The sequence below is a fragment of the Choristoneura fumiferana genome, chromosome 12, assembly GCF_025370935.1.
Source record: "Choristoneura fumiferana chromosome 12, NRCan_CFum_1, whole genome shotgun sequence".
In the NCBI taxonomy this organism is placed as follows: Eukaryota; Metazoa; Arthropoda; class Insecta; order Lepidoptera; family Tortricidae; genus Choristoneura; species Choristoneura fumiferana.
The window spans coordinates 12,975,850-12,994,007 of NC_133483.1; the positions used below are offsets into that span (position 1 = coordinate 12,975,850).

At 37.0% G+C, this 18,158-nt stretch overlaps 5 protein-coding genes across 6 annotated transcripts; 2 read left to right on the top strand and 3 right to left on the bottom strand.

Annotated features, from left to right (window-relative positions):
• Nucleotides 1–1,248: 1,248 nt before the first annotated feature.
• On the bottom strand, nucleotides 1,249–2,885 carry LOC141433386 (GPN-loop GTPase 2). 2 transcript variants are annotated; one of them, XM_074095405.1, is made up of 2 exons: nucleotides 2,760–2,885; nucleotides 1,249–2,322 (listed from the first exon to the last, which is right to left on the bottom strand). In XM_074095405.1, the coding sequence occupies exon 2, from the start codon at nucleotides 2,164–2,166 to the stop codon at nucleotides 1,270–1,272; it is 897 nt and encodes a 298-aa protein (XP_073951506.1). In that variant the 5' UTR covers nucleotides 2,167–2,322; nucleotides 2,760–2,885; the 3' UTR covers nucleotides 1,249–1,269. The 2 variants fall into 2 exon arrangements, with proteins under 2 accessions (XP_073951506.1, XP_073951505.1); XM_074095404.1 differs by having other exon boundaries at nucleotides 1,249–2,591.
• LOC141433698 (proteasome assembly chaperone 3-like) lies at nucleotides 2,168–2,578 on the bottom strand. Its single transcript, XM_074095795.1, has one exon. The coding sequence runs from the start codon at nucleotides 2,576–2,578 to the stop codon at nucleotides 2,168–2,170; it is 411 nt and encodes a 136-aa protein (XP_073951896.1).
• A 162-nt stretch (nucleotides 2,886–3,047) lies between the features above and the next one.
• On the top strand, nucleotides 3,048–9,939 carry LOC141433699 (uncharacterized). Its single transcript, XM_074095797.1, has 3 exons — nucleotides 3,048–3,124; nucleotides 8,715–9,169; nucleotides 9,575–9,939. Exons 2-3 carry the CDS (start codon nucleotides 8,968–8,970, stop codon nucleotides 9,937–9,939), a joined length of 567 nt encoding a protein of 188 aa, XP_073951898.1. The 5' UTR covers nucleotides 3,048–3,124; nucleotides 8,715–8,967.
• On the bottom strand, nucleotides 6,099–8,662 carry LOC141433385 (uncharacterized). Its single transcript, XM_074095403.1, has one exon. It carries the CDS (start codon nucleotides 8,531–8,533, stop codon nucleotides 6,953–6,955), a length of 1,581 nt encoding a protein of 526 aa, XP_073951504.1. The 5' UTR covers nucleotides 8,534–8,662; the 3' UTR covers nucleotides 6,099–6,952.
• Nucleotides 9,940–14,412: 4,473 nt separating the features above from the next.
• On the top strand, nucleotides 14,413–18,158 carry RpL37a (ribosomal protein L37a). Its single transcript, XM_074095406.1, has 3 exons — nucleotides 14,413–14,505; nucleotides 14,678–14,813; nucleotides 17,983–18,158. Exons 1-3 carry the CDS (start codon nucleotides 14,503–14,505, stop codon nucleotides 18,120–18,122), a joined length of 279 nt encoding a protein of 92 aa, XP_073951507.1. The 5' UTR covers nucleotides 14,413–14,502; the 3' UTR covers nucleotides 18,123–18,158.

The window sequence follows — 18,158 nt, forward strand, 5'->3', positions numbered from 1 at the left end:
TAGGTATTTAACTAAATGTAAACAAACTTCAGCTGCCAGATTTTCAGTTATAATAATGTAGTCTGTGCAGATTTCCTTCAGCTTCAGCTGTCAGAATCGTTATTTACCGCCCTTAAGACCATGAACGTAGGTACAGGGAATTACGAACGAGAGTCTACTAGAAGTGAAGATGAGTCGATGTTCGTAATTCTAGTACCGCCCGTGCGACATACAATGTTTTTCATCACATTTGCGAGTAAAATTTTATATTTGTAAAAGAAAAATATAATTCTTACAAACATTGCCGATACCTTAGTTAGGCTGCGCTCTTGGCAGCGCCACCCTCCCCCTCCCGCAGCATTGCAGCATGCATGTGGTCCTTCTGCTGCGTGCGCAGCAGTATTAGTACGGGTAATGACTCATTTACCGACCTTGGGCTTCATGACAAAAAAAATTGTACGCGCAATGACTCATACCGACCTTGGGTTTCATGAGAACTTGTCATTGACAAGCACATTAAGGTCGAAGTTTTTATTTGGGGGGTTGCAACCAAGGTAGCCTTAACTTATGTTACGACACTGTTTACGAGCAAGTGTGATGAGAAACATTTTACTTATCTATCATTGTAATACAAACTAGTGAATTTCTATACAGAAATATAAATGTTTAGATAGTTAATGGGGGAATTTCAATGCTAAAGACACCAATTAACATTGTTTTGTTTACATTTAGTTGATACCTATCCAAACTAAGTATAGTGATTGATTACTCGCACAAAGACGACCGTATTGTAATTATTGCCTAACGTTTCAGGCTCGAGATCGGAATCAAATGACAGATTTCGCATTCAAAAATTCTCATTTTGCGATCGCGAGAGTCTGAAACATTAGACAATACGGCCTCAGGTTTATATTAGGTAGCGATTGTCATATCAATGTGATGAAACCTTAGGATGAAACCAAGGCCCTATCATTTGTTCCCAACAAAATTAAATCGGATAAAATAAAAAGAGAGGACAGTTGTCAATGGCAAGTGTGTCCCGTAAGCCTACGTGTGCACGCACAGAAGCGCAAGTAAACTACAGCCAGGCGCACACGCGGCCAAGGTGTAGTTGTACCCATTCTCATTTGTTTGCAGTTCTTGCTTTAATTTTTATTCAGTCTGAACTAAATTGCAAATGCCTTAATAGTCTTCTTTTACGATACCCATGCCCACGTCAATCAATATTGACCAATTTTGGTAACAAAAGCTCTCAAATAAAAACACATATTTCGGAAATATAATTTTTATTTAATAACTTTCTAAGTCTGCTGGCTCACCAACCCCCATAGCACATGCTAACATGCTGTTTATATGCCTTCCTTCTTCAGCCTTAAATACATAACCATTGGCTTTGTCAACCAAGTTCTTAACCTTGATGAGACTCTCTTCCCGTAACATGTCCACAAGTTGGAATGAAACCAAACTATAATCTTCAATAATAGAAACTAAAGCACTGTTCAACTTTGTATACTTATTAGTGAATGCATCACTGTCTAATGAATCTATTAAGTAGTTTAAATCTAGTACATCAGTGTAAAAGTCAATACCAAATTGTAACTTGTCCATGTGTTTTTTTAAAAGGTCTATTTTTGTTAGTAAATTGATGTGAGGCAATCCTATCTTTAACATTGCGCTCAATGATAACATTAATGCTGCAATAAATTTGCCAGCATCAGAGCAATGATGAGAATCAACCAGGTGAACAACACACAACTGCAAATTGTTTTGTGAAGATAATTTTGAAAAAATATTTGCTAAACTCTCATGGTGGCAGTACAGTTCTACCTGACCAGGCAAGTCAAATATAAAGTTAGTAGAGTTATCTCCTTGAATTTGATTAAGCAGCCAATCTATATTTTTCTCCAAGAATTCCATACAGTACAGTAATGCTCCATTTGGTCCCAAATTGTACTGGTCCATGACTTCTTCAAGGACAATCAGTTTTCTTATGTCAATATCAGGATCATATGACATCAATTCATTTGCAGGATCTAAATTAACAATAATCACTTTTCTGCCCAGTTTACGTAACAATTGAGACATTTGTGTACAATAGGTAGTTTTCCCAGCTCCAGGCGGTCCAAGAACCAGCTGACCATAGTACTTGTGGACAGTTTTAAATTTATTGATACTTGTTATGGACATTTTATTTGCTTTCTTCTTTCTTCAGATCTTGAATTATGCCTACGCAAGCCTTTACAGTCTCGATATCATATGATTTCAGGTTGATGAAGATGTTGAGGGGTTTGGTTATTTTGATGGCTTCAGCCAAGTACCTTGCTGCTACTTGGTGCTCCTCTCCTGTAGCACCAAAAATGACTTTTGTAGTATAAATATCACTAGTGCCAAGAGGATTATGCACTTCATCTCTCTGAACAGTCAACATGCTACCAATTTTTTGGAATTGTGAAATAATAATTAAAGTTTTGTCAGTGTATTCAGCAAGAACTAGTTCAGTTTGGACATCGTCAATGTCTGCAGCAACGCTCTTAAACAGTAAGTTTTTACTGTCTGGATGTTGAACAGTTAAATTCTTCATAGCATCAAGCAGCTCCATTTCTAACTGATATCTAAAATATTAATAATTGCTCATTGTATTCAGGTTCAGCCTGACTAGTAACAAGTTTAGTCTATAAAATATATTACAACTCATACACAGACTCAAAATTATCTGACTGTAATATTCGCGGCGCAGTAAACTTTTAACCCTTAACCAGGATATAGTTTTGCATACATACCTGAATGAATATTCGTATTTCAATTGAATCAGTAAATAACGAAGCAATCTTTGTTCCTCCTGTACTAATTATTAATATTCCTTCGTTTATTTAATGAAGTTGTCTGTCATTCCAAAAATACCAGGAATGACACTGACGTCTTGACTTTTTTTAATATTTTTTTTTCAGAAATAGGCAAAAAGAAAGACTACTCAGAGTACTGAAAGACGAGCGACTGCATGTGGCCGCACCCGCACCTTCATGTGGTTCATGCACGGACTTGTTCATTTCATATCATGTTTATTGTGGGTTCATGTGGTTGCGCCAAGCGTCGAACAGTTGTCAAGTCAAACTGTCAAAACCCAAATTTATTATGCATCATGTAGGTTTTTTTTTTTTTTTTTTTTTGTTACTGGACTTGGGCTTTAGTGTTGCCCTTAGCCATTTTCAAGTTAGGGAAATTGGACGCGGGAAAAGGGTAGTTTGGTAGACGGAATTTGGAATATAGAAGGTCAGGGTAGGTAGAACACAAAGGCAAAATAAATTACATAAATTTGTAAATACTATACTTTAATATCATTTTTAGAAATAAAGGATGCAATTATATTATATATATTGGGAAAGGTGAGCAAGGAAAATACGCTTGTAGGTAGAGGTATATTGTGGGATACTAGTGATTCCATAAACGAAGTTCTGTCATATAATGGACAGGATAGAAAGATGTGATTTAGGTCAGCCACCGCAGCTCCACATTCACATGCTTCACTATTGATTATGTTGAATCTAAACAGATGAGAAGGGGCGCACGTATGGCCCAGTCTCATCCGAGTCAATATGGATGTTTCTCTTCTGCTTAATTTTGAATTATAAAACCATGGTCTCAGTGGAATTTTTTGTTGTAAATTATAATAGTAGTTTCCGGTCTCTAGAGAACTCCAAAACCAAAAGAACTCCCAGGAGTTCCGTAGATATCTTTTAGGAAGGGCTAGGAGATCATGGGTGTAATTTTTATAGGGGAAAAGATCCCCGGAATGAACGGCCTCGAGAGCCAGATTGTCAGCTTTCTCATTTCCATAAATCCCAGAATGACTTGGCACCCAGACAAACTGAATCTCGAGACCTTTGATACTGCACTCGTGTAACAGAGCTCTAATATCAAAAAATATGGGATATATATTTTTTTTAGTTTAAATGGAGGATGTAATAATGCTTGTAGGCTACTTTTTGAGTCTGAAAAAATTACGGATTTTCCTAATTTCATCAAATGAATATACTCAATAGCTTTGAAAAGCCCATAAGCTTCACCAGTAAAAACTGAGGATTCTGGGGGAAGTTTAATTTTTTGCACAATATTGAACTGGTGGTGATACACTCCAACTCCCACACAGCTAGATAATGTAGGTTTGGATGCATCTGTGTATATATAATGCCATCCAGACCAACGGACATCAAGAAAATGGTTGAATAATGACTTTGCACTTGAAGTATTCTTTATAAGACCCAAATCAAGAAATACCGCTGGCTTAAGTAATAAAACTTCAAATTTAACACTATATAAGGGAAGAGTTGTGTATCGATGGGTGGAACTTGACAGAGGTAGAAATTTTAAGTAACTGTTGATGATAAAAGGAGGACTCTTATTGCGCCAGTGTGAAGATGTTTCTATTTCTTTATGAAGAGAAGATAATTTAGGTATAATGGGATGATTTGAGAATTGCATGGAACGGAAAATAAACCTATCTGCTAGGAATTGCTGTCGTAAATGTAACGGTGGATCGACACATTCCACCTGCATCGCATTAACAGGGCTAGTTTTCATGGCTCCCAGTATTATTCTTAATGCCTTGTTTTGGATTTTATTAAGAATTTCAAATGCGGTATCTGTACCTGGACGAAGCAAAAAAGATCCATAATCCAATACACTTCTAATGACAGCATTGTACACTAGTTTTAGGTAGAATGGATGACTACCCCACCAAACTCCAGCCAGACATCTTAAAATATTTAGAGACCGTTCACATCTAATCTTTACATATGTGCAATGAGCTTTGGCCGAGAGTCTACTGTCAAAAACTACACCTAAATATTTAGCTTCATTTTTAAGTGGAATAAATGCACCATCATAAACTAGATTCAAATCACACTTCCTTGTTCTGGTTGAGAATAAGACCGCTGTTGTTTTAGTGATTGATAGCTCCAGACCATTTGTATCTAAGTAGCACTTCAGTTGCTTAAGATTGGTATTTAATACTGCACAAGCGTCACTGACACTGCTATCTGCACAGTACAGTACCAAATCATCAGCGTATTGTATGGATAATACAGGGTTTACTAGAATAGACGGAAAATCATGAGTATATACATTAAAGAGTAATGGGCTTAAAACGGAACCTTGTGGTAAACCTTTCCAAACAGTTCTGTATAAAGTATCAGAATCTAAGACTAATTTTATAATCCTTTCGTGAAACATTGCTGAAATTATATTAATGAGGCCTGTCGGAACACCCAATTTTACCAATTTATTTATAAGTATCTCTATATTTACATTGTCATATGCCGAATTTATGTCCAGGAAACATGCTACTACCGATTTATTCTGAGAAAAAGCTAATAATATATCCGAAACCAGTAAACCAACGCAATCTGATGTGCTTTTATTTTTGCGGAAACCGAATTGGTTGTCCGGTAGAGTTTTTTTTGTTTCAAATAACCACTCTAGGCGGTTTTTAACCATATGTTCCAATATTTTAAGTAAAACGGTCGATAAAGCTATTGGCCGGAGTGAATTATGATCATTCCGGGGTTTATTTGGTTTAGGTAATGGCAACACCAACTGTGTTTTCCATTCTGGAGGAATATTGCCTGAAATGAAAATGAAGTTAAGAAGGCTTAAGTAATAGGTTAGGATTTGGTCGCTGGAATTTGCTAAAAATGAATACGGAATGCCATCGCATCCCGGTGCAGAGTCAATTACATACGATAGTACACTTTTCAGCTCAGATAGTGAAAATAGACTGTTTAAATGTTGGCTATCGCTGTCGCAAGAAACTGACTCTATTTTCAATGGGATTGTTGTGACAAATGGAGGAGCGAGTTTATCTAAGAATTTTTCAACTACTGAAGGCTCTATTTTAGTTGCAGTGTTATCAACAAAAGCCCCTCTAAACATCCTTATTTTCCTCCAGATTTCAGAGGTGTGTGTATTAGGAGATAGGGAAGCGCAAAAATTTCTCCAGCTATCTACTTTCTTTTTCTTCAAAAGCTTTTTAGTTTCTTTTATTATGGTCACTAAATCGTTGTAGTTTTCCTCGTTCATGTTAGCCCTATATCTTAACTCCATTTCTTTTCGCCTTTTTACAGCTGTACTGCATTCAGAATCCCACCATGGTGGACAGGGAATCCTAGCACCAGAAGATTTTTTAACTGGGAAAACTTCAGTTGCTGCTTCAGTCAGTAATTTGGCAAATGCATTGGAGGATTCTATAATTTGGCTAGGATGTCTTAAATCTGGCAAGATACTGAATTTATCGTCCAATTGTTTTTTATAATCATCCCATTTATTTTTAATTATTACATGCTTTAACATAGAAGTCCTTTTTAAGAACGGTTTATTTTTGAAAGGGAATGAAACTATCACTGGAAAATGGTCACTGCCATAGGTAGATGGAAGTACATCCCAAGACAATGTACTGGCGATTGAGGAACTACTTATTGATAAATCAATAGCACTTGTATTTTCATGTGGAGCTGTTTGGCGTGTGGGTGCACCAGTGTTCAGTATGCAGAGATTAAGAGAATCAACAATGTCTAAAATTTCATCACCAAAGTCACTTGAATCGCTACATCCCCATGCTTGATGATGACAATTAAAATCTCCTAGGATGACAAGAGGAGAAGGAAGTGAAACTAAGATGGATTTTATTTCCCTAAGTATAACTAATGATGGATGAGGAATATACAATGAAACTATACAGATATTATTTACAATTGCAGCAATTATAGAGAAATTGCTGCTATGGGATGGTATTGGATGATATGTAAAATGAAATGAATTTTTTACAAGAATAGCTACACCGCCATGTCCGTCTGACCTATCTTCACGGAGGCATGCATAGCCAGGAATTTTGAAACATGAGTCTGCTCTGAGCCATGTTTCACTTAATGCTATAAGAAAAGGATTTAGTTTATTTATTAAATATAGTAAATCTGATTTTTTATTCTTTATGCTGCGACAGTTCCACTGCAGAATGTGGCTGCTGTTGGCCATTATTGACATTTATAATATTTGAAATAAAACTAATTATATCTGCAACGTTGTTCGGTATTATGTTTGAAGAAGATAGTAATTTGATAAGCTCAAGGATGAGCTCACTAATGGAGGGTTGGTTGTTGTTGGGTTTATCTTTCTGAATGGCAGTACCATTGCCAGATGTAGAAGGCATATCATATTCTTTAATGAGATCATTATGAGCACTTTTATCATAACCTTTTTGATATTTAGGTTTATCTCGAGGCTTGAGAAAAACTGTTTTTTTGTATGAATATGATGATGTTGGTGTGTTAGTCTGATGATTGGGCTGTTTAATTTGAGACTGATTAATTTGATGTGGTGGAGGAGATAATAGAACATCTGCATAAGGTTTGCTGACTGGATGATGCAGCTTTGATGCCTCAGCGTAAGACAAACAACTTTGTGCCATAGATAATTTAATATTTTTTTGTCTTTCAAATTCTGGACACTGTTTACTTATTGCAAAATGGTGTCCAGTACATAAAAAGCAAGAAACACAGTCCTCCTCAACATCACATGTAGACCCAGAGTGACCCTGGCCACACTTGTAGCAGCATGGTTTGGATCGGCATTGTGTTTTTGTGTGACCATATCGGCAACAATTGTAACATTGGATTGTTGGAAATATGTACAGATCTACGGGTAGAGCATTATAACAGATGAATATTCTTTTAGGCAAAACTTGACCATCAAATGTTAACACCACTGTTTGGGATGGTTTCCAAACTGCTGAACCATCTACTATTGTTTTGTAATTCAGTCTTCTTGCTTTAATTACTTTTCCTGTACCTAAAGGTACAGAAACGTTCAACAGGATCTCCTCTAGGGACCACTCAGCCGGAACACCCTTAACTATTCCCATTCTCATTACACTGAAGGATGGGATAAAAGCTTTATATTTATTATCAGTGAGGGTTTTATCATTCAAAAAATTGTTAGCATCGTCAAGATGAGAAAATGACAATGTGACTCTATTCCTCCCAATTCTTTTCACACTACCATTAATGATGTTCTTAAATGACTTTTTCTTTAAGAAATTTCCAAAGGAAATGGGATGAATAGAGGTACCGTCATTCGGTGCATCTTGCATTCTTTGTACATGCACTACAAATGGTGAGCAATCAGTATTTACATAAACTTTTCTGAATGTGTCTGTGGGCTGAGGTGGAGATGGAGAGTTCATATTTGTGGTAGAGTTGTTAATAGTTGTTGTAGGTATTGGTTGAATATCAACTTTGTTTACAGAATCATTAGTGCAATTACAATCATTTTCAGTCAAAATATAGTCCGGATTTTTATTTTTATTTCTGCGCCTTTTTTTATTGCAATGGCGGCATATTTTCCTTGACGGGCAAACTCGTTTTCTATTTTTATCCGATGTTACGGAACTATCTGTATGGTCAGTATCCATACCGTTATCTGGTTCTGGTTTATTAATTGAAGTAATAGTTACGGTGTGATGAACCTGGGGGACACCGCCCCCAGGGTCATCGGGCTCCTCCATCGAAATATATTAAAAAACTTACCAAAAAAGAAGAAATGTACACAAATAAAGGTATTTACAATAAATAATTAAAAATATACACCGTATTTACACTACGCTGACCACTAATTAATATAAAAATTAAGAGCTAGAAAAAACACGCGCGCTCAGTTCGAGATTTCCCGCCCTTTTCATCATGTAGGTTATGTAGGTACCTTGTAGGTACCTAGTTTTCCCTGGCGGAAAGACTTTAAAATTGTCAAGTCCGCGTTTGACACATTTTTTGTCTTCATCTTGACGTTAGGGGCGCTGTAGTGCAATTAAAAAAGTGACGTTTTAAGTGTGCCCCTCTGTTTTTCTTTTCCCGAATCTTGTCATTGTGTCCTTTTTTGATCAATCAAGGATCAATCATTTAAATAGGTACTTGGTGAAGATAATAGCCAGGTGACAGTACAATGGACATATTAAAACCTGGTACTGGGTTTATGGAGGTCCTTGAAGTTGAATGTGTAAAGAATGAGCCAGTCTGGGAGAGCTCCTTATCCGAATATGCGCCGCTAGAAGACCTCTATGCAGATCACAAAGTGAAACAAGAATTAGTTATAGGTCCAGAGTTGCTACAACAGGTGCAACAGGTGGCCGCTCCTGTCATTGAGGGTAAGTTAGTATATCTGTCGCACTATTGCCTATGCTATGATTATAGTATCCATAGTACAAGCTTTGCTTAGTTTGGGACTAATTGGGACTAGGTCAATTGGTGTGAAGTGTCCCATGATATTTATTATTTATTATTGTTTAAGACTTTGTGTTTAGACTTTAAGCTTGTTTTTTTCACTATAGCATTAGCAAGACAGAGTTCATGTTCACGATTAGTTCAGCACTTTCAGGATTGGGCTCATAATGCATAAATTTGCCAGATTTGTACCAGTCTTAAAATGTTTTTTTTTAATCTTACATTTTTCTTAGGCTGAAGCCATTACAATGCCGAACCCAAATTATCTAAGACTAAGTTGTAAGAGATATTTTTTAATTACTAGTTCAGTTAAAAATATTTCATTTCAGTTACAGTGAAAATAGAAAATGGAGAAACTTCTGAGGAGGGCCTAAGAAACTGCAACTGCAAAGACACAGCCTTACCTTCTGTAGCAATAAACAAAGTGAAGCATAACTTGAGCCAGAAGGATCTGTTTCAAGTTCAAAACTGTTTTGTTAAGATACAGCGCATGATTTTGCATAAGGAACAGTACATTTGCAAAACTTGTGGAAAAACTTTCTCTCGAAGGTCGATTTTTACATATCATATGCGCCGTCATCTAAAAATTAAAACAGCAAGAAAAGAAATATGCAATGCAGCCACAAATATCATGAAACAAGCAAGGATTCATGTAAACAAAAATAATACCAGCTTAAAAATAATACCAGCTTAAAAAATTGTGATATAAATAAACCTCACAAGTGTGAGGTCTGCAGAAAACAGTTCAAAATAAAATCACAATTGATAAACCATGAAAGAACTCATACAGGAGAAAAACCTTATTCTTGCAGTATTTGCAGCAGAGCATTTTCAGAACTTAGTAATCTAAGAAAACATGAGCGGTCACATACAGGGGAAAGACCTTTTTCCTGTAAAATATGCAAAAGACGGTTTGCAATGAAGTGTAATTTATTGGATCACATACGAACACATACTAAGGAAAGACCTTACTCATGTAATTTTTGTTTTAATCAATTTCGAGACTTCACTACTTTTACAAGACATAAACTCACCCACACAAAAGACAAACAATTCACATGTGATATTTGTAATCACCAGTTTACACGAAAATATCGTTTAATTAATCATATCCACAACCATTCCGCAAAAAAAAAGTATGCATGTGAAATTTGTAGCAAACAATTTGAAAAAAAGTGCAATTTAAAAGCACACGAAAAACAACACAAAGAAAATTATTTGTGTGAAATATGTGATAAACAGTTTTCGCAAATCTTTGCTTTAAAAAGACATTTGCTAAGTCACATGGCAGTTCCGGCCTTGGGGTAAAGTGAGTGGAACAACCACTCGATGCACCAAATGCTTTCACAAGGTGCACAAAAATAGATTTCGATTTGGTTAGATAAGCCACCAGCCTACTACAAGTAAATATTGAAACTACAAGTAAACATTGAAGTACTATACTAAACAAATCACAGTGATGTGATTGTATTGTGTCCCCCTAGTTGCAAAAAATAATTTATGTAGTTATAATAATGATAATTGGGAATTTTACTGGTTAAAAAAATCGTGTATATTGTCAATAAATATTTAGATTTTATTATTCTAAATTCTTTCATCTCTTAGTAGCCCTGAATCTTTGAGTATTTATCTAGAATGGAGCAACCTTGAAGCGCATTTCCCCTCTGTCAAAGGTATGAACCCGCCGGGTATACTCGTTTAATAAAACAGTTTCGCTCGCCTCTCGTGACATTTCGGAACCGTACTTGTCAGTGAACAGAGCTCCAACAAAAATTACTGGATGCAGTGTTTTTGGGCTTAATAAAAGGTCAACAGGGCTACTACGAAACTCGAAACTATTTAATACGAGAGCGAGAGAGACCGCACGACACGAACTTGACATGCAAACGATAATCAACTTTAGGGTGGTAGACCACATATTTGGCTGATGGTACTTCAAATATGTGTGGTTATTTTTTAAATTGAACCAAAAATACATTCGTATCCACGGGAAACTACAGGACAGCCCACGCAAATAAATCATGCAGGCTCGGCATACTCTATAAGGTTTCTAGTCCCAATTTTCCTTATTGACGTAATTATAATCACGTTTCTCCGTTTGCCTTGTGTTTTCCCATCGATCGCTTCCAGTTTTTAAAATCACTTCTTTGAAAGGATTATACCACTCGAAAGTGGTAAAAATTGTACGAGTTTCGTAGTAGCCCTGCTGACACGTCGAGTCTACTAAAATAATAACAATAATAATAGGCCTTGACATCTTTTGCAGATGATCTAAGTAGCATCGCGACGACACTTGCGCTCGTGACTAAATAGGCCGATTCGGGACAGGATCCCCCGGCCGCACACGCGACAAGTGTACTCCCCCCCAGGTAGTCGGGGGTTGATGGCCTGCTCGAGACGCCTCGTGCGCTTTTCCTTTAGCATGTGAAACCAGTCGTCATCATGTAGTGCTCGACCTTTGTGAACAAGGCCCCGCCACTTACTACGATCTTCAGCTAGCTCCTCCCATTAGTTGCTAGGGAGTTTAAATGCAACCATGTCGCGCTTGGCAGAATCTTTGAAACGCAACATAGGTCGGCCAATGGGCCTCTTTGCGTCTGCGACCTCTCCTAGCAGAATTTGCCAAGGCAAACGGCCCTGATCCATGCGGTGCACGTGTCCCAGCAACCGTAGCCGCCTCTGTTTGAGTGCGGCCGTAATGCTGGGAAGCTGTGCCGCGCCTAGAACAGACTCGTTTGTCACGCGATCCCTCCATGTAATGCCTAGTATGCTTCGAAGATAACGCATATGGAATGAATATAGTCGACGCTCCTGTTTTGAATATGTCGTCCAGGATTCAGCCCCGTACAGGAGTGTGCTCAAGACACACGCTTGGTAAACAAGCATCTTCGTATTTACCGTAAGATGCCGTCGTATTAGCGCAGGGTTGCCCAGAACCTCCAACCATCTTGCTTGGCGATGCTCCATTGGAGGTGGTCGGCAGGTTTTACTATTTGGGTTCGCAAGTGTCGAGCAATCGCTCACTTGATGCAGAAATCGACTCCCGCATCGGCAAGGGGCCACTACGTTCGGGAGGCTTCGTGCACGAGCTTGGGAAAACAAGCATCTTACGGCTACTAAAATAAAACTTAACTTTTTATCGGAAAGTATGTCCTACGTAATTATTGGTGTATTAACAGTAAAAATACGATAAGTTTATAACAATATTATTGATGGCCAGTGTGGCCAACTTTTTATAAACGTAGCCAATTGGCAATTTTAAGATTTTTATGTACCTAGTATAGATTACTAGTATAGATTACTTGAATTTTTGATTGCTATTATGAATTATACATTTATCACATTATTTGTATGTAAACTTTAAGGCCAGCTCCGACTGCAATTTTTTTCGCCTCGTTCGAGTGCTGTTGAGTTATCGAATTTATTTAACGAACGATTTTATTTATATTATTATGTTGGAGTATAGCCATAGAGTATAGTGCTATATGACGCAAGTAACACTTTCAACAGCCACAAGTGTTGCTTCGCTAGTGTCTCGGTATATAGAGTTGTCACACTGGAGCGAGCTTGAGGCAGACGCATAGCAAGAAATTATCTTACGTCTAGTAATGAATCAGTTTTTCTTTTTGAAAAGGTGAGGCATTTCCTCATCTCACTAGATTTAATTTACCTATCATGTGTACCTATGTAAAATACCTATCTTTATTTCTTTCGCTTTAATCCCATGTAATCTCCTGTTGAATTCCGTTTTCCGTATTTTCTATTGATTTCGTTTCCTTATTCCTTACTTTTCTTTTACGTGTCTTGGCGGATGCGCAAAACGCAGTGATTATATACTCTTTGAACCGCGCGAGCCAGAAAAAAATAAGGTGACGCATCCGTCACCAGTGTTGCCAATTTAGCGACTTAGTCGCTAGAACTGGCGACTTTTGCTTAAGTCTTAGCGACCAAAAAAAAGTTAGTGACAAAAAGTGCTTCCACTTCCCCCGCGCCTCGTACCGTCTCATTCTTGTCACTTGTCATTGTCATATGGCGCGTCCACCCACACCGGGCCAACGACACAGCAGGGCTACTACGAAACCCGAAACTCGAAGTTAGTGTCGTGCGCTCCCTCTGACACTTATACTATTTAATACGAGAGCGAGAGGGGCGGTACGACACGAACTTCGATTTTGGAGTTTCGTAGTAGCCCTGCAGAGTACTTTATAATATAGGGGAACGAACGGGTTTCGTTCGTTGGGCCATTGTGTACGCGCCAATGTTACCGCCACGCTTCGGATCGCCGGCGAACAATCGTTGGCGTTCGTTAAGCCGTGCACACAGGACCAACGAACCCATTCGTGGCCTTCGTTGGCCCGGTGTTGACGCGCAACATAATCTAGTCTTAGTAGTCAATGGCAGAGCTTGTTAACGTTACCAAATTCACACTATAAGTAACGTTAAATAACGGTAAAAATCATAAAAATACCTAGTACCGGTATTAAAATTTAACGTTAATTGATAACTTAACATTATTTAACGTTACCTAATTACCGTTATTTTTACCGGTAAATTTACTTTACATTGTAGGGCTTGTTAACGTTACCCAATTCACATTATTATAACGATACCGAAGTAACACTATCGGTAATTTTTGCTTTGCTATGCTACCGTGTTGCCAATTTAGCGCGTGCATACTCGCTCGATAAATGAGGATAATCTGCCATTTAACGTTACCCAAGCTTACCGGTAAATAGTAATATAAATACCGTTAAAATGATTTAACGATACTTTTGAATTAACGTTAATTTAATGAATTGGTGATAACGTTACCATTATTATCATTTAACGTTAAATCGGTTTGACAGTTGGTAACGTTACCACTTTTTAACGGTATTTAAAGCCCTGGTCAATGGAGAGCCGCGCGATGTACTTTTTTTTATAGTGAACTTACTTCTCCTCTTTTACTTTGATATTGCTATGATACTAACTACGAAGTGCAAAATTCGAACTTTGTATCTAGCCGTCCCGCTAACGCTAATATTATTTAACACGAAAGTGAGAGGGACGGTATGATACGAACATCGAGTTTCATAGTAGCCCTGTCAACGTTTTTTTTTCTGTGTATTATACGCAGATGTAGATTTACAATGATGGCATTTAAAATCGGTGCTTGAACAATCATAATTTTGATAACTGGCAACATTAGCTTGCCTTGTTTTTGACAATCAATTTTGACGTTTAAGAGTAGACTCTTTTTCTTGTCAAAGTCGGCAAGATGGTACTGTATTTTATTCTGTTTAATTTTTAATCCGTTACAATCATAGTTTTGTATTAATATTATGTTCAAATTGTGGTGTATAATGTCTTCTTGCATATATTTCAAACCAAATTACTTAATAGTTGCTAGATAAGTGTCGGTGTTTATTTAAAACCATCAATGTTTATTTCAGACGAAAGGAACGTCAAGTTTCGGAAAGCGCCGAAATAAGACCCACACTCTTTGCCGGAGGTGTGGGAGATCGTCGTACCACATCCAGAAGTCCAAATGCTCGCAGTGTGGTTATCCCGCGGCGAAGCTCCGATCTTGTAAGTATTCGTGTGTTCCTAGCAATGTACTGACTCGTGTGATTTCTAATAGTGGTTTCCAAATTATTGTAAAATAATATGCCTGTGATATTTTTGATATTCTTTTAAGTTAAATCTGATAACCTTATTTGAACTCATTTGGTAGACATAATTGAAAACTAACCTTAAGTGCTTGGTAATCTGACTTATAATGCTTAACTCACTGTCTGCTAATCAGTTTGATTGAACACAGTTTACCTACACCAATAATTTATGTGGTCTATACATGTACAGGCTGAATTAATGATACTGAAATTGGATTTTGTTTCAAACAAATTTTTTGATTGTTTAAATTTATCGTTTATTTAATGTTGAATTATTGTTTTGCTGAATATTTGATTGGTGCACAATTATGATGCACAATTGAGTTTCACAATATATACATTCAAATATAAAAGCCTTGATTAATTGACCAATTGATCTTTCCCTACAAAGATGAATTTTTGCCTTAGCAACTTCTAAGCTAATATGAAAAAACAGGATTTATATACACGGTGACCCACTCTGTCACTAAAATCTTCAAATTTGGCATAAAATGAGTGATTATCTATACTATTCTATACTTATTTAATAGAGATTTGGATTTTTGAATTTTTGTTATGAATTAACTCCAAAATAACTAGACCGATTTTAAAAAATCTTTCACTATGAGGATGCTAAATTATTCCAAAGTGCCATAGGCTATATTTATTACAAGAAAAAATGAGGGTTCCCTACTAAAACTTCAATAATGTAACTAAGTGTAAAAAAAGTTGCCATAAAACATCTGTGGAAACTGTTGATGATAGAACAAAAAAATGTTCTACGACATTAAATAATATATTTATATCTTCAAAAAACTTTGCAATACTAACTATTGTAGCTATGTCACTATAAATAACTACTTTTATACATTTTAAAAGTTGACAGAAATGCCAACTAAAATCAGACCATGTTATCCATACCTTTATTTTAATCCTTATCTAAATAAATAATTTTAAATTCAAGACAGTTTTAATACCTGTAGATTACTTTTTGAATTATTCAATTCGGACATTCCATTCAAAAGATATTACAAAATTAAAAATATCAATCAATCAATCAAACCAAAAAATGCATTTACTCTATGTTGATGCGCCCCGGCTTCGCGCAGGGTAGTTTTTGTGGGAAATGGAGTTGAAAAATGTGTGTGATGTGCCTTTGATTAGAGACCTTTTTAGAGTTCTCTGCCCAAAGGACAACAAAAACGGGACCCTATTACTAAGACTCCACTGTCTGTCTGTCACTAGGCTGTATCTCATGAACCGTGATAGCTAGACAGTTGAAATTTTCACAGATGATGTAGTTCTGTTGCCGCTATAACAACAAATACAAAAAACAGAATAAAATCAATATTTAAGGGGGGCTCCCATACAACAAACATGTTTTTAATAACGGCAACAGGTAGTTGCTTGACTTGCTTCAGAGATATTTTTATATTCATTCACTTTAAAAATAAATAATTAAATTAAAATAAATATTTAAGGGGGGCTTGCAGCAAACATGTTATTTTTTTGCTAATGTCTAATGTTGTATAGGTACGGCACCCTTGGTGCGGGAGTCTGACTTGCACTTGGCCGTTTTTATTTTTATTTTGCCTGTGCAAAACCGTGGCGGGTCGCTAGTAATATTATAAATGAGAAAGTGGGTCCGCCAGCAAAGGGGATCCCATATATAACTTTAACACTAACCTAACCTATCTATTTGGGACCCCCTTTGCTTTAGTTCAATCGAGGTAGTCTGAGACTGAACAAGACGTAGGATAGTATTTATTTATACTGGAAAAATAAATGTATTGTTCCCACGGGTGCCATCATAAGTGATAACTAATTCTTCGCAGAGAAAGTCGTGGGAAATAACTATAATACAACTGCATCTTCATCAGTTTTTTTTTTAATCTTTTGAACGCCACGGTCGGCCACAGACGACAAAAAAAAATCGGAAAATCGCTCCATAGGCGCCACGTAATTCCGACATGGCGCCTATGGCACGATTTTCAGTTGTCGCGTTTTGCCGACTGTGGCGGTCAAAGGGTAATAAACATTATCGTAAAATCCAAGATTCTCTGCAAAGTTCATGCAAACACACTTAATATTGGCATAGATAAAAAATTACAATTATTATGGACATTTGCGTCAATATCAGATATCCTGCACTGATTGAGGAAGATTCCTTGCCATAAGAATATTTCCTTGTATAATGTAGGTAAAGAAATTGAAAATATCCATTCAAATGGTTTCTGTGGATCATTTGTTTATTATAGTTTTCAAACAACTGAAAGAGAAAATCTTTTCATTCATAGAACTAGATTTTTTTTTATGTTAATTAAATGCCCAGAGCCTTTGTGATATGAATGATTTTCTAGCATAATATTCATGTCCTCTAATTTTATACCAGGGGGTGCAAGTAACTTGTCTCCTTGCACCCCCCTCCTGGTGCCCATGCAAGCAAACTGGATTAGGCCACACTTTTTTTTTGAGGTTAAGTGCACCTGACAGACTGCCAGCCTCATTGGAAAACTCGATGGCCACATTCATCAAACACTTCTCCTGCAAAGTCCGCATTCTCTGGCTGCAAAGGAGTGTTTGATGAACCAGTCTATTCATATTGGATCTTCCAATACCAGACAACTCAAAATAATATTCACTGCTATATTAAACGGCAAACAGGTCGAAATAAATCACTCAAATACCTCTTACGGCTATCCTTTCCTTAGTCAATCACGCTCCACCCACACATGTTACGAGTAAACTTCACTGTATGAAGAATTTGCTCTATACTTTTTTGTTGGGTACGAGTTTTGAGACTTGACTGTCTTATGCTATTAGTGACAAAACTTAATAGTTCTGGAAGTAGTAACTATAAAATTTACTAAGCCGCAACAACGTAAATGTCAATGTCAATAAAGATCATGTGGTTTATTTACATGCTATTCCAAAATATTTGACTGCTACTCTAAAGTAAAATTTAAACAATAATTATCATCGTAATTATCAACTGGAGGATATCCGCTACTGGAAGGCCTGCCCTGACTTGTCTGTCAAGCATGGCGAGTACGGCAATCTGCCCTAAATGAATAAGTTTATTAACAAAAAATATTTTTAATTTACAGACCACTGGTCAGTGAAGGCCAAGCGCAGGAAGACCACTGGCACCGGCCGTATGCGCCACCTCAAGATCGTCAGGAGGCGTTTCCGCAATGGCTTCAAGGAGGGCAGACCTACTCCCAAGAAAGCTGTAGCATCTTCGTAAATTTACTGCTAAACTCCTAATAAAACAATAAGTCAA